The sequence below is a fragment of the Mus pahari genome, chromosome 18, assembly GCF_900095145.1.
Source record: "Mus pahari chromosome 18, PAHARI_EIJ_v1.1, whole genome shotgun sequence".
Lineage (NCBI taxonomy): Eukaryota > Metazoa > Chordata > Mammalia > Rodentia > Muridae > Mus > Mus pahari.
The window spans coordinates 2332254-2351776 of NC_034607.1; the positions used below are offsets into that span (position 1 = coordinate 2332254).

The 19523-nt window shown below is 46.2% G+C and overlaps 1 protein-coding gene across 1 annotated transcript in view; it reads left to right on the forward strand.

Annotated features, from left to right (window-relative positions):
- The window catches only part of Tsbp1 (testis expressed basic protein 1), a 43463-nt gene that overhangs the window by 15762 nt on the left and 8178 nt on the right, over positions 1–19523 (forward strand). Inside the window, exons 5-16 of the mRNA XM_021218575.1 lie at positions 6954–6974; positions 9447–9467; positions 10015–10035; positions 11449–11460; positions 12023–12037; positions 12971–12991; positions 14688–14714; positions 14897–14926; positions 15351–15384; positions 15768–15832; positions 16340–16360; positions 18841–18864. Of these exons, the coding sequence (XP_021074234.1) occupies positions 6954–6974; positions 9447–9467; positions 10015–10035; positions 11449–11460; positions 12023–12037; positions 12971–12991; positions 14688–14714; positions 14897–14926; positions 15351–15384; positions 15768–15832; positions 16340–16360; positions 18841–18864 (312 nt within the window). The remainder of the gene's footprint in view (positions 1–6953; positions 6975–9446; positions 9468–10014; positions 10036–11448; positions 11461–12022; positions 12038–12970; positions 12992–14687; positions 14715–14896; positions 14927–15350; positions 15385–15767; positions 15833–16339; positions 16361–18840; positions 18865–19523) is intronic.

Below are 19523 nucleotides of genomic sequence, written 5' to 3' on the forward strand. Positions count from 1 at the left end.
GCCAAGCCTCAACTCCTTTGCACAACCTCTTAAGCAGGACAGGAACCTGGAGGCAGGAGCTGATATAGAGGCGATGGAGGGACACTGCTTACTGGCTCGCTCCTCCTGACTTGCTCAGCCTGCTTGCTTACAGAACCCAGGGATGGCACTACCCACAATGGGTTGGACTCTCCCCTCATTGATCACTAATTCAGAAAATGCCCTATAGCCAGATCTTATGGGAGCATTTTCTCAGATTTGGTTACCATCTTTCAGTAACTCTAGCTTGTTTCAAGTTGAGGTAAGACTGGCCTCGCAGCAAATAGGCAGTCCCTGCAGAACTTGCCCAGGCTTCACTAACCCTTCAGCTGAGTTCATTCTCTGTTTACCCATGTAACTGATCTTTGCATAAAAGGGCATTATTTTCTGTTTTTGTTTGCTCTATTTTGTTCTTTTTCAAAATGTCTGATCTTTACTCTGGATTCTAGTCCTTCTCAATACTGCCAGTGTTCCTCAGGAAACACACCAGTGCCTAGGGCTATACCTGGAGGGTGGTTCAGAGATACCAGCTCACCACACTCCTCACAACCACCATCAGAAAACGGGTTGTGACTCTTTCCTACAGCCTTGCTTCAAGGCAATGTTCACAGAGTCTGAGCGCTCTGTCAGTCAGTGAGACGCTCACTCTGGTTTTGTTTTTTGTTTTTTGTTTTTTGTTTTGTTTTACTTTCAGGACTGAGCAGATCCAATCCTGGTAAGTCGCCTCACTTTTCTTCTGCTCTGCCAATAGTCAGCCCCTTGGTCATCACAAGGCCACATCCCTGTACCGTCACACCTCTTCCAGAAGCTTTGCAGAAACTCAAGTTCCACATTTCTTGGTTCACTATAACCAGACACCCCAATATTCTTTGTCTTTATTTAAGTCTTAGTCAAATATCATGTCAGGAAACACATAGATTTCCAAATCTGCATAACAAGGGCAGAAAAATATAGGAGGTGAGGGAATTCAATGAGAACAGGGGATGCAGCATGAGAGACTTAGTGTCATGTGTCTGTGGAGTGAAAAGTTCTGTGTGACTGACAGCACCAACTCTCCCGAAGATGCCTCCAAGTCAGGCTGGCAGCAATGGAACAGACACCTAGTGCCCCGGCTCTCTGTGCTACAACTGTCATTGTTTGGGAATTCTCTCTTGTTTACACACACACACACACACACACACACACACACACACACACACACACACTCTGAAGGTATGAGGCAGCTCTCCAGAATCATGAGCTATGAGGTCTAACACCCTGGGTTATTGGAGAACAGGCTCGTGCACAGTTTTTGAGTGTAATGAGTAAGCCCTTTAAATGGCAGTCAGCAAGACCAGTAGCAGTTGCTGATGGAGGCGTAAGAGCAGGAGAGGCTGAGTCACAAAGGGACCAGGTAGAGAGATGGCGCTGTGCCTCCTGGACAATGGAAGGCCTTCGGGTGTAGCTCCTGAGAAGATTCTGGGGATGTAGGTGTAGTGTGTGAACCACTTAATTAGGGTTTTACTGCTGTGAACAGATACTATGGCCAAGACAACTCTTATAAAGGACAACATTTAACTGGGGCTGGTTTATAGGTTCAGAGGTTCAGTCCATTACCATCAAGGCGGGAACATGACAGCATCCTGGCAGGCATGGTACAGGAGGAGCTGAGAGTTCTACATCTTCATCTGAAGGCTGCTAGGAGAATACTGACTTCCAGAGAGTTAGGATTAGAGTCTTAAAGCCCACACTCAGTGACATACCTACTCCAACAAGGCCACACTTCCCAATAGTGGCACTCCCTGGGCCAATCATATACAAGCTCACAACCACTGTCTACACTAACTCAAAATTTTTTCTTTTTTCTACTCTTCTTCAGCTATATGCCAAGGACCACAATGTGAGTTTTTTTTCTATTTTCACAATCTTATATCATTAAATATATGTTATTAACTATAGCTACCATACAATACTGTAAGGACCCAGCAATCACTTCTCCTCTCCTGTTCTGTGATCACCAAATGAGAGGGCTGTCCAGCTATCAAAGCAAGGTAGTGTCAAGACAGTCGCAATAAGTATTCCCCTAACTGTGGTACCCTTGGGAAGGGGATCTCAAACCTATGTTCTTAAGAACTTAGTCCTGACCAGGCAGGGAGATGGTGCTGTGCCTACTGGGCAATGGAAGGCCTAGTGCATCGTGGGAGATTCTTCTGATAGATTCGGGGGTGTAGGTGCAGTGTGTGAACCACTATCCACATTAACTTGATTTTTTTTTTGTACTCTTCTTCAGCTATTGCTCAAGAATCACCAAGTGAGTTTTTTCTTCTATTTTTACAATGTTATGTCATTGAGCTCCCATACTAGGCAGAGGACCACCCCCTTTCTTACCTGTTCTCCAATAAGCCAGGGTGACAGGGCTCTAGGCTCATGATTCTGGAGGGCTGCCTCATACCTTCAGAACATTTTTCTCAAGGTAGTGCCGACCTAAGCAAACTCATGCCTTTGGCCACACATTCTTCAGCTCCTCCTTCAGCAGTCACTTCCCTTCTGTGTCTTTACATTCTACTAACACAAGCGAGTCTTCCTCTGACCACAGCCTGTCTAGCTACAGCCGCCCCAGGGGAGTTTCTGGTCACAGACACTTTTAACTCATGCCCACATGTAGACTGACGTCTTTCTGATGTATGGAGGACTGCTGTCAGGCTGCCTGGAGCCGCATCCCACTCCTTAGATGTATGGACATAGGCAAGTCTCTCCTGAGAGCTTAAGCCAGTTACCTAAGTAATTGCAACAATCGGCTTTAAAGTTTTCAAACAGCCAGAGGGATGAGTAGGGAAGCATGAAGACAGAGGAGGTGACACCTAGGTCTATAATCTCAAGACTCTGAACCATACATCTGGAAGGAGGGAACAGAATCACCAGCCCTCTGTGGTCTAAACTGTAAGCTCACAGTTCTTTCCTTTTTGTAATATTTTCATGAACTTTTAGAGAATTGTATATAGTTTATCTTGACCATATTCACTACTACCCACTTCTTTCCAGATCCACCAGTCCCACACCATGTCCTCTCTTTTGAAGAAACACTCTCTCAGCAACTAGCTGTCTTGATCCTCCAGCCCTGACAGTCTTTCCGCCCCTTTTCAGAGATGTTTTCTAAGCCTCACATGTTGGACTGTAGATGTATTAATTGGGGGTGAGCACCTAAAATAGTTGATTTCTATACTTCAACCAGTTGTGGTTTTCAGGAATGTTCTTGATTTCTATTACAGGTAGAACAAGAAGCACCAAGTCCTTATCCGAACCTCTGAGTACGTTTCCCCAAACTATAACTCTGTCCCTGGGTCTGCTATGCAATGCCTGCTCTGGGGGAGCTTATGAAGGGCGGTAAGGAGACACACTCAGACCGAGGAAGCTGGCTCTTCCTGTCCCTCCCAGTTCCTTTAAGTAACTGTTCCACCGCTTTATGCAACCCAGTGAAGAGTCTGCTAATAAAAACCCAAGTTCACTCAGTTAAAAGCATGAGGACAATTCTGGGGCCAGGTGAAGCACTTTATACAAAACAGTCTAGGTTAAAAACCTTAAAGGGTTTAAACAACCTCTTAAACAACCAAAGGAAATGCACTGACTTCCCAGAATCCTCCTACATGGAGGACTCCGTGAATGCTTGGCCTGAATCCCCACCCCCACCCCNCCCCACCCCCCCAAAAAAACAAATGCCCTGAGTCATGCTCCTTCCAAACTTAAAGGTTTTGTGTTTCTGTTTTAGCCGGCAACGCTGGAGACATCTGTAAGTTCCTCTCTGCATTTGATCCTCAGCAGCTTTGCCTCACTACACAGAACAGCTTTGACATTCACTGCCCTGGCACCTCTATTTCCTCCTGTGAACACTGCCCACTCTTCCCCTTCTTCCTTCCCAGCACTGGGTGCCCCTGTGAGATAGAACCCCTCCCAAACCTGCAGTACCAGCTGCAAAAGGAGACTTGTTAGGGACAGACAGACTAGCAAAAAGTAGTCTCTCTTCTTGAAGCTCCAATGACACTCCAGGGAGAAGACTACCATGGTGTCCTCCACAGCAATGGAGAGAGGGCTCCATAGCATTCAGAGAGCCCCAGCCTCTAGATGGAGGGTCCCCACACCGTCAGTGATGGTTTGTGGGAGGAGTGAAGAGTGTGGTGTGGTGTGTGTGGTGTGGTGGTGTGGTGGTGTGGTGTGGTGTGGTGTGGTGTGGTGTGGTGTATGTGGTGTGTGTGTGGTGTGGTGGTGTGGTGTGGTGTGGTGGTGTGGTGGTGTGGTGTGGTGGTGTGGTGTGGTGTTGTGCATGTGAGCACAAGTCTAGAAGAGAGGCCTGGAGACTATTGCAGGTGGCATTGTAACAACTATCTGTCAGGAGCTATGTGGTGCAGAGCAGGAGACATGAGGACAGCGGATCAGTCCCCTGCAGCCCCAGGAGGGTTTCACCTTAGATTCTGATGGAGATACCGGACCTCAGCCTGGTGCCCACCTCTGGCCTACTAATCAGACCCCGTGTTTGTCAAGGTCACTGGGTGATTTACACAAACATTAAAACTTGAGTTTCATCATGCTATAGGATCTGAATCTACTGCACTTAGAAAGGAAATAAAAGCAGAACACGGTTGACCCCAACTAAGTCAGCTTCTCCATCCCTGTGGAGTCTCCACACAACAGCATGTGACTAACAAGAAAAGTGAACCTCTTTGGGGCTTAGTGGATTTGTTAAAGTGTCTGCTCAGACTTCTGAGGCTGTTCATACCTAGAATAGGTTAATCCTGAAGGCAAGAGGAAAAAAGAATGTCGAGTCAGGGCTCGTGAGTCACATCCTGCACAAGGAGAATGCTATTTTGCTGAGCACGGGAGTCTAGGCTCTGATTCCTTCACCCACAATCCCTGCCTAGAATAGCTTCAGTCTGTCTCATACCACCATGCCAAGCCAGGTTACTCTGGTGAACAAGGATCTAACTCATCACAAAGATAGGAATTCCAGTGTCTCCTTCAGAAGATGAGGCCATAGACTCTAGCTAAACAGTTCGAGATGGCCAACTAACAGGAAGGCGATAGGTATGTTGACAGCGCACTTATTCTCCCCGGGAGAGGGCTGACCCCAGCTTGTGCTGCCCATCGGAGTGAAAACTGCACTGTTGGCTTTGGTTTCAGAATTTCCCAAAAAGAATTTTGATGTAAACTGTTTACCTCTGCTAGAGAACTAACTGATTTTGGTTTATTTTTCCAATATTTTAGCTGGAACCATTGGACCTATAAGTGAGTTCTTTTTTACCTCTTTGTCCTTCTATGAGATCTGGAATCCTACCCTCTCTGTACCCCACCTGCCCCAACTCTTGTTCTGGAAGGATTTTCCATTCATGTTTCCTGATCACATTAAAAGTGTAGAACACTTCCTGGTATCCAAGACCTAAGACAAGATATCATGAGATACCACTGCGTTTAAGGAAAGGGAACTTCTGGCTGGAGAGGTGGCTCCGCGGTTAAGAGCTTTCCCAGAGGTCCTAAATTCAATTCCCAGCAACCACATGGTGGCTCACAACCATCTATAATGGGCTCTGATGCCCTCTTCTGGTGTGTCTGAAGACAGTGACAGTGTACTCATGCATAAAACAAATAACTCTTTAAAAAGAAGACAAGACAAGGGAGCGTCAAGTAGTTCTTACATCTTTATTTTATTGTCATTTTATGTTTTGATTTACTTATTTCTTTGTTAAGATGGGTGGGTCCTCGATAACTTGCTCTGATGGGGAGCCTCTGCTATCTCTGCGTTAGCTGCCGTCTTTGTATTAGCCCTACCCCACCCTCACCCCCATTGAGTTGCTTTGTGATTTCTTTGGTGAATATTGGTGGCATGCAGATTCTGCAACTGTCAACCACATTGATGCACTCTTGTTCCCATTACAGTGCAGTTCTCGGCACCTATTCGTGAGTATTCGTCCTCCACTCTTGCCCTGTGCATAGCAAACCTGCAGAGGTGTGAGTGGACATACCTCCCTACAGTTTCCAAAGAGGCCATGCATGACATGCAGTGACCTCATATCCCACAAGCTGACTTAATAAAAAAACACTAGGGGGCAGTATAGTCACCCTTCAGAAAAGGAAAGTATTTCTCAAACCATAAGTCTCTAAGGAAACACAAGAAGAAAATATATGTATTACAAATCCTACACTGTCTTTCTTGATTGTCTAAGGCAATGCATCACAGAATGAAAAGAAGCTTCCAGTCTTACATGTTCCCAGTGTTGTGCAATTGGAGGGCTGCCTATGGCTAGCAATACAAGCCACCCTTGGTCTTCCCAGTGTTTCCATACACAATGTTGAGAGATGGGTATTCAGTTATTAGGTATTACCTTCATATTAAGCATAATGATCTCTCTCCCCATCTTTCTAGCTGGAGCTACAGGACCTATCAGTAAGTTTATTGTCCCTTCTAAACTGTAGAGCTCATGCTTTTTCTGCGGCAACTAACAGGTATTCTCCTGCTCTTCATGGTGGAGTCTCAAAGGTCTCATTGTGTCATTTTCTTCGCCTTTTTGTTTCTCCTCCACCTGGCATGTCAGTGGGTCACCTCTGGGTTGTGAAAACACGTTTCACTGACAAAGCAGAGGAAGAACCCCCATAGAACCAACAAAGGCTCACCAATATCACGCCACACAAGAGCGTGAGGGAGGACAGTGGGAGGGGAAAAGAGTTCCAGCAGGGAGGGTTTGTCTAGTCCTTTGCAAGAGTTTAAGTTAAACTTGGGCACCCACATCCCAGGGGGACTGTTGGGCAAAGGGCTTTTCCCTGCCTGAGCTTGTTCTAGCACTCATAGCAAGGGAATGAGCTTGCTGCAGCCTCCATTAGGCTCAAAGTTCAGACCCCAGCTGAGGAGACACAGATGAGGGCAGTCAGGGCCCAGGACACCTGCTAACTTCTCTTCTGTTTCTTTCCAGAACTGACTCAAAAGACCTTCCGTAAGTCACCTGCGTCTTGGTTGCACCTCTTGACCCTCAAGAGACTTAGGGTAGCTGTTCGTTTTCATGTCAATCATCCATACTCACAGACCCAAAGACAGAGCACTCCCAAGACAGAGCACTCCCAAAGACAGAGCACTCCCAAGACAGAGCACTCCCAAGACAGAGCACTCCCAAAGACAGAGCACTTCCAAAGACAGAGCACTCCCACTGCTTGGTCATCATTTTCCAGAGCTCCCCAGGGTAGCAGTAAACCAGGCTCAACAGTAAAAGGATATTAACTATGACAGTGGAACCCAAAGTGAAAACCTTGGCCTATGGACTGCCTCTTCCTGACCCACTGTCCTTATCCAGCCCTACAGAGCCAGCACACAACAAAGACTTTCAATAGAGCCCCGAAAGCCTCAGGGCTCCCACGAATTTTGTTCATCCTGTGAATGATGGAAACATCAAGCTTCTCTTGACTTCTAAGTTCTCAGATGGCTTTTCTCCAGGACAGTCAGCTTCTATTGTCACCAACTTCCATGGCAACTGTGACTTCCCTGATTTACGTTTTTCCACTGAAATACTATAAGGAATGTCTGGGGGCCAAGACAAAGTTGCTCATCTTATAGCTTTAGAAATTGAGTCCTAGACACACATAAACTGTTTTCTCCCCACCATTTTATAGTCTTACTAACAAAAATTAAGATTTGTTTTGAATTTCACGACTACGCCACTGTTGGCTAACTCTGTAACGTCTCTTTGCCATTTATATTATTTCCCTGGGCCTCAAAATGCTGACTGTAATGAAGATGACATAGGGCTCCCAGCTGGCCTTAATAAAGGAGACTCTTAGTCCTTCTGCTACCATTGCTGGGCGTCACAAGCAGGTTACAGAACTTGCTGGATTGGAGAAAGAATAGGCCTAACAGAAGAGAAGGCTTAAAAGAAACCACAAGGTAAAAGAGAAGGAAAATGGCAACTTAAAGAGAGAAAGAAAAGAAAAGCTGGACAAACAGAAGAGAAATGGGAAGTATGCGCACGCGCGTGTACACACACACACACACACACACACACACACACACACACATGTTATAGCGGTTTGAATATGCATGGCCCAGAGAGTGGCACTATTAGGAGTTGTGTGGCCTTGCTGGAGGAAGTGTGTTACTGTGGAGATGGACTTTGAGACCCTCCTCCCAGCTGCCTGGAAGACAGTCTTCTGTTTGTCGTCGGAACAAGACGTAGAAGAACTCTCAGCTCCTCCAGCGCCATACTTGCCTGATGATGCCAAGCTTCTCGCCACGATGATCATGAACTGAAACTCTGAACCTGTAAGCCACACATACATGCACACATACATGCACACATACATACACACATACATACACACAGAGGAACTGCTAAATTTTGTTGCAAAATACTCCAAATTCTAGCTTGTCTAACTGCTTGGAGGCCAGGGTATCTGGATCTGGAAAGCCATGTTCAGACGGGTCAGTCACAGACATTTTCCATCATAAGCACCATGGCGTGAGACAGTGGGAAAGGGGGGGTGTCTGGGAGCCACTGGGGGTCTTGACATGACTCTGAATTCACAGGATTACGGTAACCACCTGATGCCATCCGATACAGCCTACTCAGCGTGTCCTCAGTAGGAGAAGGCTGCCAGCCAGCAGCAGCCGCCGCCAAACCTCTTCCTGAGACGTGCCCTCTCTGTGGTCTCTGCAAAGCTCAAAAGCCACCTCAGAATATTCCCTTCCATGGTCCAACCAACAACACAAAACGGAAGTCTCACTGTCCTGGAAAATTCCCCCCACAGATCCCCCAGAGGCCCTGAGTACACAAATCTACAGAAATCCCACAAGAGGCATGGCCACAGCTTCTGAGCAGGTGTCTGTAGTTCTCCATTCTGGATGTATGGTACCCACCAAGGCTCCTTCCTACATAAGCAACACTGAGAACGAGGTGAGGGGATTCCAGTCTTCAGATTGCCGAAGCAGCATCAACTGAAAGCCAACTCTCCATTAAAAGCAGAAGGCTCCGCTGACTCATTGTTAGACTCTGAAGCTAATCAAATCCAGACAGCAGACCCAACCATTAGCCTCCAAATAGCTAGAAGCTGGGAGAGGGATGAACAGGGCCCTTACCTACTACACCTTTATGCCCCTGGGACATAGTAGCCAGTGATTCAAAAAAAAAATCTGACTCAATCCCAGTCCCTCATATAGGCTGGCAGAAAGGGAAGCACGGTTCTGTTTTTCTCTACTGTTCCCTGTGCCCACGGCAGCCCCACGGTGAGTGCTGCCCGTGCCTTTGTTCATAGTTTGGAGATGGACCTAGCTCTCCACAATCTCAACACTGTCACTGCACCTGTGCTCTGCCCCCCCCCAAATAAAATGCACACATGCATACACAAACACACACACACACACACAAATAAAGCCTTCAGCAAAAACATTCATACTAATATCAATTCTAATTTCTTTTCAGTGCAAACTCCTGGACCTATTGGTGAGTGAAAATGCCCTGGTTCATTGTTAGTGACTTTCTATGACAAAGGACTTTAGCTTCCAGCTGTTCATGAATCCTGCTCCTTGGCCTGGCTTTTCCCTGTATCATTACCATCCTCCTTAAAGACTGGTCATATTTTTAAAAATGGACCTTAAATAAGATTGTAAGGATATGTCAAACATTGGGATAGTTTCCAAGGCAAACAAAATGGTCAAACAGATTGGGGGAAAGGTTAAAGGGTAGGCACAGATATAAAGGGGGGCTGGCGAAGAGTGATGCACGTGTGCCTGGTAGGATGGGGGTGGAAGAAGGCAAGGCAAGGCGACCCCTAAGGATCTCACCTGTAGTACCTACACAAAAAAGCAAGAATGAGGAGGCAGCCCCTGCTTCTAGCTAAGTCTACAGGAAAGCTGGGTGTCATGGAGACGATTGATGCTTGCTTCCTGTTGGAGTCAGTGCTGCCTGGAAAGGCTGCTCGCTGCACACTCCTTTGGAGAGCAGCTTGCCTTCTTTCTATCTAACCACAATCGTTTGTATCTGTTTGCAGTGCAATGCATGGATTCCAGTGGTAAGTCCCTTATGGGTTGTTTTGTTGTTGTCATTGTTATTGTTGTTTGGGGTCTTGTTTTGTTTTGTTTTTCTCTCTGGTGTCCTGCCCTTGCATAATGCTCAGATGGCCTGGCCTGTTGCTCCTCTTGGTGTTTTTTGTTACCACAGTGTGATGTTTTAATAAACGTGTTGCTATGCTTCCCGCTTTGTGCTTGCTAAGAATTCTCTAGAGCTACACACTAAGAGAGGGGCTGCAGAGATGGCTCGGCAGTTAAGAGCAATTGCTGCTTTTGCATAGGACCCAGCTTCTGTTCCCAGCACCTACATGGAGCTCACAACTGTGACTCCAGCCCCAGAGGATCCAGTGCCACCTTCAGGTCTCTGCAGATGCCAGATACACACATAGTACCCAGATATATTTACATGCAGATAAGATACTCATACACAAAAAATAACTATTTAATGAAAGAAAAAGAGCAAGGAAATGTTCATTTAACATCGCGACATGCTCTGAAACACATTAGCACATGATCTGCAGTAGTCAGAAGAATTTTCTCAAGCACCAGAGAAAGATTCAGAAGTTCTAAGAGGGCTCAGGAATGCTTTCCAGTTCAAGAGAGAGGGCCTACTAGAGACTGGAGGAGGCAGGACAGTACCCACAAAATCATGACCATTGTAACCTCTACAATGGATTGTTTCCCACTATGAACTCTGGTCCTAAGGATCTTTTGGTAGATGAATTAAAGTCATCATGAATTGACTTCTGGCACATAAATTGGCACACACCTGTAGCCCTGACTCAAGGCTACCTCCATCCATATTCTTGACCACCCCACACCTGCAGCCTTGGAAATTCTCACAGAGAATGAAAAGAATATTCCTTAGTGGCCTGAAGTCTACTATCAGCCACCCTGTGTCTTCTCTGTGTAAATACTTTTGAAATGTTATAAATTTGAAATAATATAATGTATACATGAAAATTATATTGCTAGTTTTGTTTCTTCTAGCTGTATGAGATGTGGGTGAAAAAGAAAGTTTAAGGCAAGTTGATTAAAATGAAAAGCATTTACAAGCCCATCAAAGGGAGCAGGAACGCCTGACTTTCAGATGGCTCAGGTGGCCAGGTGTAGGGACAGAGGGTTTGAAGGGAGTGCAGATGGCCAGAGCACATAGGTCATGATGTTATGAATCTCAAGAGCAGTTTGAAGAATTTTCCATTCTGGGTGGAAAGAGGATGAGTGAAGCCTGGCTGCTGACAACGCAGCCCCTTTCCTGCCCAGGCCGGTAAAAGCACAGACAATGCCCTGAGCTGACAGAGGCTGGGGCTATAGTGTCATCCCTGTGATTTAGACTTTTAGCTTCAGCCCCACACACGAACGCATGCACAAATGCACGCATGCTGACATTTCTTCATTTGTTCTTCTGCCTTCAGAAAGCTGCACCCGTAAGTCTCTCGAATGCTGTTTGTAAGTAAGGACTCTAAGGTTGGGGTCTTTCCCTCTACTTCGTCTGCCTTGTGAATATAACATCCATCTTGTTTACTTTTTCCATCGTCTAGTTGGTGCCAGTCCCCAGGAAGGAATGAGCATGCTGCCACACTGTAACCTAATAGTGGAGAGCTGGAGGAGGGGAAAATCAAGGGTTATAGGTCACTAGTGCCAGATTGGGCTACATGAGAGCTTGTCACACACACACACACACACACACACACACACACACACACACACACACACAACACACATTTAGAGAAAGCCTCCCAAAGTTTATAGAGAATTATCAGCGAGAGCAGGAAGACAAGGGTGGGAGGAAGGCTGTATACACAAGTCAAGGCAACATGGGTTAGAGAAGATGCCACCCCTGAATGGAAGCAGGTGACCACACTGCAAAGGGAGACCCCACCCTGGGAGACAAGGCTCGCTCTCCTGTATCCCCCTGGAGGCACCTAGTCCCTCCACTGAGGGCAGGGCCACCAGACTCCCACACTAATTTATGCCTTTGTTTTTCAGCTGAGGGATCCAACGGTAAGTCTGACTGCCTCTTTTTGTGACAGACCCCAAACCATTCCAGGAATGTTGAAAAGATCTTAAGCCAAATTTCTCCATCCATGTTAGGACCCAGTAGCTGAACTCTCCAGTTCCTCCAACTGTTATGGCTCCGTTGGGTTATTAGTAGGCCTTTTAGACTATTCCTCGACTGACTTGAAAACTTAGAATCAAAGGAAAATGTGTCCCTGTGGTTTTCTAACTTCTGAACTGGGGGGCTTATACAGAAGGGAAAAATGAATAAAAGAAAAAGGATATTCTGTCTTCCAGCTGCCCCATCTCCACAAGTGATCAGTGTATTGTCTGCCCCTGGTGTGCTTTCTCAGAGCCCCACAATTCCTATTGCAGACCTGGTGTTCCAACAAAGGAACTAAACATTCCCATTTTCTGAGCCTTCTGCTTTTCAACTGTCTGGAATTTCACAAAGTAGTCACCAGTTCTCTGAAAAAATGTTAAATGCCTTTTGTTGTAGTGATATCTGTATCACCAGGAAAATTCCCAGCAAGGAAGAAAACCAAGATGTGGCTGCTGCCTTGGTCTGCAAGCCTAGCTACTTAGGAGCAGGGCTATAGCATTGCCTTCTTCGTGACCTAGCTTGGGCTACAGACTAAGGGAAAGGCAAGCCTGGGCAAACTAATATGACCTGGTCTCAAAATAAAAGGCAAAAAAAATGTAAAAGAAAGGGGCTAGGAGAGCAGTGGCAGCCTGTGAAGCCTGAGGTTCTGCCCCTAATGTGGGGGCAGAGAGGGAAAAAGAACCAGAGTTTAAATAGGCTTGGTGTGGCCGTGCCATATGCAATCCCAGTACTCGGGCAGTGGGAACAGGAGGTTCTAGGTTCTAAGTGACCCTGTTTCAGAGCCTCCCCCTATAAAGGAAGCAAGGTAGTAAACAGCTTCTTTATTTGCCTTTCAGCCGTGATACCCGTGGACATATGTAAGTCTGCACCCAACCCACCCCCCCCCCCCCCCACAGTAGGCTCCAGCAGTCTTTATCTGGCCACTGGAGANGCCTCCCCCTATAAAGGAAGCAAGGTAGTAAACAGCTTCTTTATTTGCCTTTCAGCCGTGATACCCGTGGACATATGTAAGTCTGCACCCAACCCCCCCCCCCCCAGCCTCCCCCACACTAGGCTCCAGCAGTCTTTATCTGGCCACTGGAGAGAGACTTCATGATCACAATCTGCCTGGGTTACTAACACTGTACTATAAAGTCTAGACTTAACTGATGTACAGACAGAGAAAGAGCGAACACGTAAAAGGTTCTAAAACTTAACATAAGCATCAACAAAAGACTGGTTACAGAAAAGGAAAAACTGACAGAGGAAAGGGACAAGATGCTTACAAGGTGCCCCTGTGAGGACGCCCTGGCCTGTCTGTCTGTCCCATGTGAGATCATATTATCTAGGAGTTTCCCTCACCGTGTAGGAAATCTCAGAGCTTAAAAGCTGCTGTCTCCTTGGAACCGACTTTTATATCAGCATAAGTTTTTGACCTTTTAAATATTTTTATGGGAAAAAATCGAAGAATTGACTTACATAAAATAAATAACAAGGAGAAAATTTCTCAGCAATTTAAAATCCAAAATTTAGGTCAGGTTAGACATGCTGTCCCACAAGCCTGACTGGTAAGCTCAACCCTGAAAACACAAGGAAGTAGAGAGCCAACTCCAGAAGTCCAGCTCTGACCCCAAGTCATATGTGTCTACACACCACACACAGACAAACACACACACACACACACACACACACACACCCTACACCTACACAACACAGACATAAACACACATACCACACACACTCACACACCACAGACATACACATATATATATACACCACACACACCACAGACATACACACACACCGCACATACACATACACCACACACACCACAGACATACACATAACACCACACATATTCACATACCACATACACACACATACAAATATACCACACACACCACAGACATACACACACACCGCACATACTCACACACCACATACACATACACCACACACACCACAGACATACACATAACACCACACATATTCACATACCACACACACACACATACAAATACACCACACACACCACAGATATACACATAACACCACACATATTCACATACCACATACACACACATACAAATACACCACACACACCACAGATATACACACACACTGCACATACTCACACACCACATACACATACACCTCACACACCACAGACATACATGCACACCGCACATACTCACACAACACATAAACTCTGCCCACCACATACACATGCTAAATAAATAAATCTTAACATGTAAACGTAAAACAAAGGGAAAATGGACAAGGAAAAATAAAAAGCAAATAGTTTTCTCTTCTCAAGTGGACTAACTCCTGTTTCCGTCAGTAAATCCAGCTCTTGGGCCCTACAACCCCCCTTTTCTGAACAGTCCTAGGGTCGATGGGTTTAGGGAATACAAGACTTTACCTTCTGTATCAGAAGCCATGATGTCACTGGGCCCCTTCAGGGCTACTAACTCACACAGGAGTCCAGGCAGGACCAGAGGGTGGTTAGAAAGAGTTCTAAGCAAGACACAACAGTGGGAGAAGGAAGTGCTAAAGCCAATCTCTCTCCCCCAGGTTGTCAACCAGCACTGAAGCCCAGCTGTGAGTTCTGTTTGATTTTCTCCTGTTTTCCTTTGTTACCTCTCTGTAAGCAGGCCCTGTCCATTTCTATGTTGTGTGACTCTACCCCCACAACCACACTCCAGCCGTTCCCCTTGCCTCCGCTCTGCAGACACAACAGTGGGAGAAGGAAGTGCTAACTTCGCCAATTCTCTGTCTCACAGGTTGTCAACAGCTTGCAATCAAACCTAGCTGTGAGTCCTGCTTGACTTTCTCCTGTTTTCCTCCATTATTCTCTGAGTCCACCCTGTCCACTTCTGCCCTGTGCACAGACACACAAGACATGTGATCCCCCACCCCACCCCACGTCTCTGTCGCCTAGCTCCACCTCTGCAGACAAAAACAGTGGGAAAGGTAAGTGATAAGCCTAGTCTCTGACTCACAGGTTGCCAGCAGCTACAGTTGAAGCCTAGCTGTGAGTTGTGCTTGATTTTCTACTGTGTTTCCTTCTCTGAGCCAGCCCTGCCCACTTCTACCCTGTGTGCAGACAGGAGAAGTGTGATCCCACTGCCATCCCCCACCCCACCCACTTCCCCTCGCCTGGGTCATCTCCCTTCACCTGGGCTGACAGAGCAGCCTGGTGAGCGGGAAGAGCTAAGCCCATTCTCTGTCCCACAGGCTGCCAGCCTTACCCGCCTTGTCTGCCGTGTAAGTCCTGCTTGGTTTTGTTTTCCTTCCTCCTTGATCTCTGTGTATGCCCTGCCCATCTCTACCTGATGTGCAATCCCAGCCCCACCCCAACCCTCCCCAGCCCCACCCTCCCCACCTCCTCACCCCCACTCCCTTTGCCTGTGTCATCTAGCTGCTCCTGTGCAGGAAACTCTCCTCCCCTAGCCTCAGATATGCACCCCCTCCCCCTCCTGTAAGAACTAACATGTTCTAGTTGCATGATCTTGTTTAAGCCCTATAAAGGAGCCATTATTAATCCCTGTAAAGTGGATAAGAAACTGTGGCCAAATATTTACCCCTGAGTACAGTTGTGGGACCTAATACAAGCCTAGAGTTGTGAGTACAAGAGTGCACATATCCTCCAAGGAAACTTAAGCCAGCCACTCACAGTTGCTCTCCCTTTTCAGCTCCACCAGAGACCTTGCCCTTACGTAAGTACTAAGTACCGTGCTTTGGTTGATTCTGTTCACCTCTGTTCACGTGATCTGAGCCTCTCCTCTTACTACCTTCCTGTCCAGCTTCCCTGCGCTCCACATATCTGCAGAATAGGATACAAAGAAGGAATGAGCTAGCATTTGTCAACAAAAATCTAATAGCAGACGCCAGAAGATTTTTTTTTTTTTGAGAAAGAATAACAGGTGTTAAGTGTGGAGTGTTCCTCAGCAAGCACAAGGAATCACAAAACCCCAGCCCAGGCATCCCTTGAAAGTCTGTGACCCAAAGTTGCCTAAGTATAGAATGAAGGGGGTCTGAAGGGCAGTCTGCCTCTTCCTCATCACTGCCTAATCCTGCATGTACATTTGAGCTGGGACTAATGTACATAGAGTCATTCTGAAAGTCCCCTAACAGACACCAGCAAAACCATTAGATAACTCTATGTCGGTTCTACTTAATGAAAATTAAACGGTTTTCTCTCCTTTTCTCTCTCCCTTTCTTAGTAATTACACAGAGAGCTTCAAGTAAGTTCTTTAGTTTTCTGCTGGGATATGTGGGGGTTTTCACGGCTTAGCTGGTTCCACTTCTAAAAGTGAAATTCCTGTTTCACACATCCATTTGTTTTCAGCTTCAGAGGGACCTGCGGGTTCCCAGAGATGGGCTTCCCACTCTTTCTATTAGCAGCTAGGCATTTTCAGGTCAAAAGTTGATGAGGTGATGAGTCAGAACTCAGCCCACTCCAGGATCCCCCAGGATTCCTCACACTGAACTTTAAACACAAAGGTCTTGTCTGGGTCTTGTCAGAAACTCAAAATGCTCAACAGGCACCATAAATTAGTGTGGTGAGGCGAAGCCTGAGATTGGTTGTGAATGAGCGTTGGGGGAAGGGCCATCAGGAAGTTCCAGGGTCTGATCCACCCAAACTATTCATTCATGGAAAACAAACAGAAAACAAAAGGCCAGAGCTAAAGCAGCTCAGGCGATCCGCGTTTGGGGTAAACTGTCCCAGTTTTAACCATGGTATGTATCCGGATGTCCCGTAGAGTGCAAACACGTGCACGTGCACACTCCATTTCCACCCAAGCACACTCAGAGTAGTTTCTAAAGTAGAATTGTAGTGATCTCCATGTTAGGACAAAGAGCTGGTTTGACGGATTGGGGCTGACGCTTCTGACCTAAGCTGAGCTAGTGCCACTCTAAAGTCCCCATCCAAATATACCTCCCATACCCTCAGATCATCTAAATATTCTCAGTGCACAATGTACACGCTGTCAGTGCAGTCCCAAGGGCAGAGCTGGCAACTCCCGATGTTCCTGATTAGGCACAGGCCCTTGTGTCTGTCACTTTTTCTTGTTCTTGTGACAGAAAGCATCTTCAGGAAGAAGGTTTATTTTGGCTCATGATTGGAGGGTGGTCCAGCATGTCAGAGCAGCAGTTGTGAGGAGGGACACCAAAAAGCTGAATTCTAGGTCAAGTGCTTCCTCATAGGTGACAAAAGGCTGCAATAAAAATATTTTAATAAAACATACACTACAGATAGTTTAAAGAAAGAGAAGTCAGATATATAAGAAAGAAAAAGGAAAGACAGACAGAGACAGAGAGAGGCTTGGGGACCCAAGAGATAACTCAGTCCACTGAGTGAGAATGCCCAACAATTTATTCTTAAGCTAAATATGTACATCAAGAGTGGTGGTACATGTCTGTGATCCCAGCACTCCCCAGGCAGGCAGATCTCTGAGTTCGAGGCCAGCCTGGTCTACAGAGCGAGTTCCAGGACAGCCAAGACTACACAGAGAAACCCTGTCTCAAAAAACCAAGTGAGGATAGAGAGAGGAAAAAACCTGAGGCAGGAAGAATATAAACCCAAATCTAGTCTGAGTAAGACCTTAACTACCCACCCGACACCTCTGAAAAACTGGCCATGAAGAGCCTCTGAAGTCTACTTCAGGATGTAAATGCCTAAGAAAAACCGTACTCACATGTGTAAGAACTCACATACAAAGGTGCATGAAATTGTTAATTTAAAATGGATTGATGATATGTTTCTATATTTGCATGACTAAGGAAAACCCCAAACTACAGTATTAAATGATATTTACAGATACAAGGTTTTTAAAGATGACTCATATAAATTAAAACAAGCAAGCTTAGGTGCACACAGACAGCGAGGCAGGCTCTTTAGTTGCTGGATACACACACTCACTCATGAGAGCCACTGCCTTCAAGAGCAGGTGGAGATCCATGTGCAAAGGCTGCTACTCACCTCTACCATTTTTCTCAAAGCACACAAGTGTAAAAAACTATATGTGGCGACCATTGGTCCTTGGCCACTAGTTTGAATGTGGTTTTGTTGTTGTTTTGTTTTGTTTTTCTCAAAACAACAAGAGAGAGAATAAAGCAATAGTACCTAAGGAGGCTGTCTTGGAATAATGGAGCACCTGCAGAAGGATGCTGACAAAGCCACTGCCTCAAAGACCCTTGCAGCCATGAACTCACAGAAGCAGAGGTGACTCACTCGCAGCACACTGCCACTGAGCCTAAGACAGCATAAATTCAGACTCGTCTAGTAATACTGCTGCTTAGCTCTCCACAAACAAAGCAGGGTGGCTTTGTCTATGAACAAAAGCCCATGAGCAGTCTCAGAAGAATTTTCAGGATCTGTACAATTACATTCATGCCGGTCCGGATGGGCTGTAGTCCATCCCCAGGAGACACACGGTAGCAAGAGAGAACCAACCACCACAAGTGACCATCAAATGAGCGAAAGGTCAAGGTAGCTTAGCTCATACAGGCTGGGCCATTTCCTAACTGAGCAGAGACCAGATGGGAGAGGAAGCATGAGCCCAGCCCTAGCCTTGGATCCTTCTCTCCACCCTGGTGAGCCTCCCCCTCGGAGTCAATTTGCAAGACTCATCCAGACAATACACTCATGAACAAATATTTCTGTTGTATATATAAAACAAAACCAAAAACTAACTATACTAATTTGTCTTTTTCATTAAAGCAAAACGTGGACCACCTATAATACGTAAGTCCCGCGTTTTGTTTTCCGTAATTGTAGTGTCATTAACTTCCTGCAGTTGAGTCCCCGTGTTCGTAGTGTGATCATGCCGAGACCCACCATTTCTATGGCCTACTAGCTTTTCAGCATCCCTTGCTCTCCAGTTTCTGGTTTCCTTACCCCTATTCCCAGCAACTTGATCTCAGCTCTCTGTAGCCATACAGAGGTGATGAGGAAAGTGCTTAGTGCCTGGTGTGGTGCTATGATGATATCTGTACGGTACTTACCTTGTGCCAAGCAGTGAACTTGGCACTTACCATATGCCTATGTATTGCATGCGAGAAGTTCTGACTGCTAGCATACTTAGGAGGAGATTATTAACATACATGGGAGATTATCAGCTAACTTGTTCTACCATAGTTAGTCATGCTAGGTCTCCTCAGCTGGCTCTTAAGCCAGGTGCTGGGAAATAGTGACCACTCCCCCCCCATAAAACACTTAGGCATGTGGAGGGGGAAAATGAACTTTAAAGCAACTGAGCCGCAGTAGGATGGCCCCATTTGAACACAGTCTTTGCAAAGAGGCTAATAGAAAGAGGGATAAGAATGAATAGGGATAGCCGGGCGTGGTGGCACACGCCTTTAATCCCAGCACTCGGGAGGCATAGGCAGGCGGATTTCTGAGTT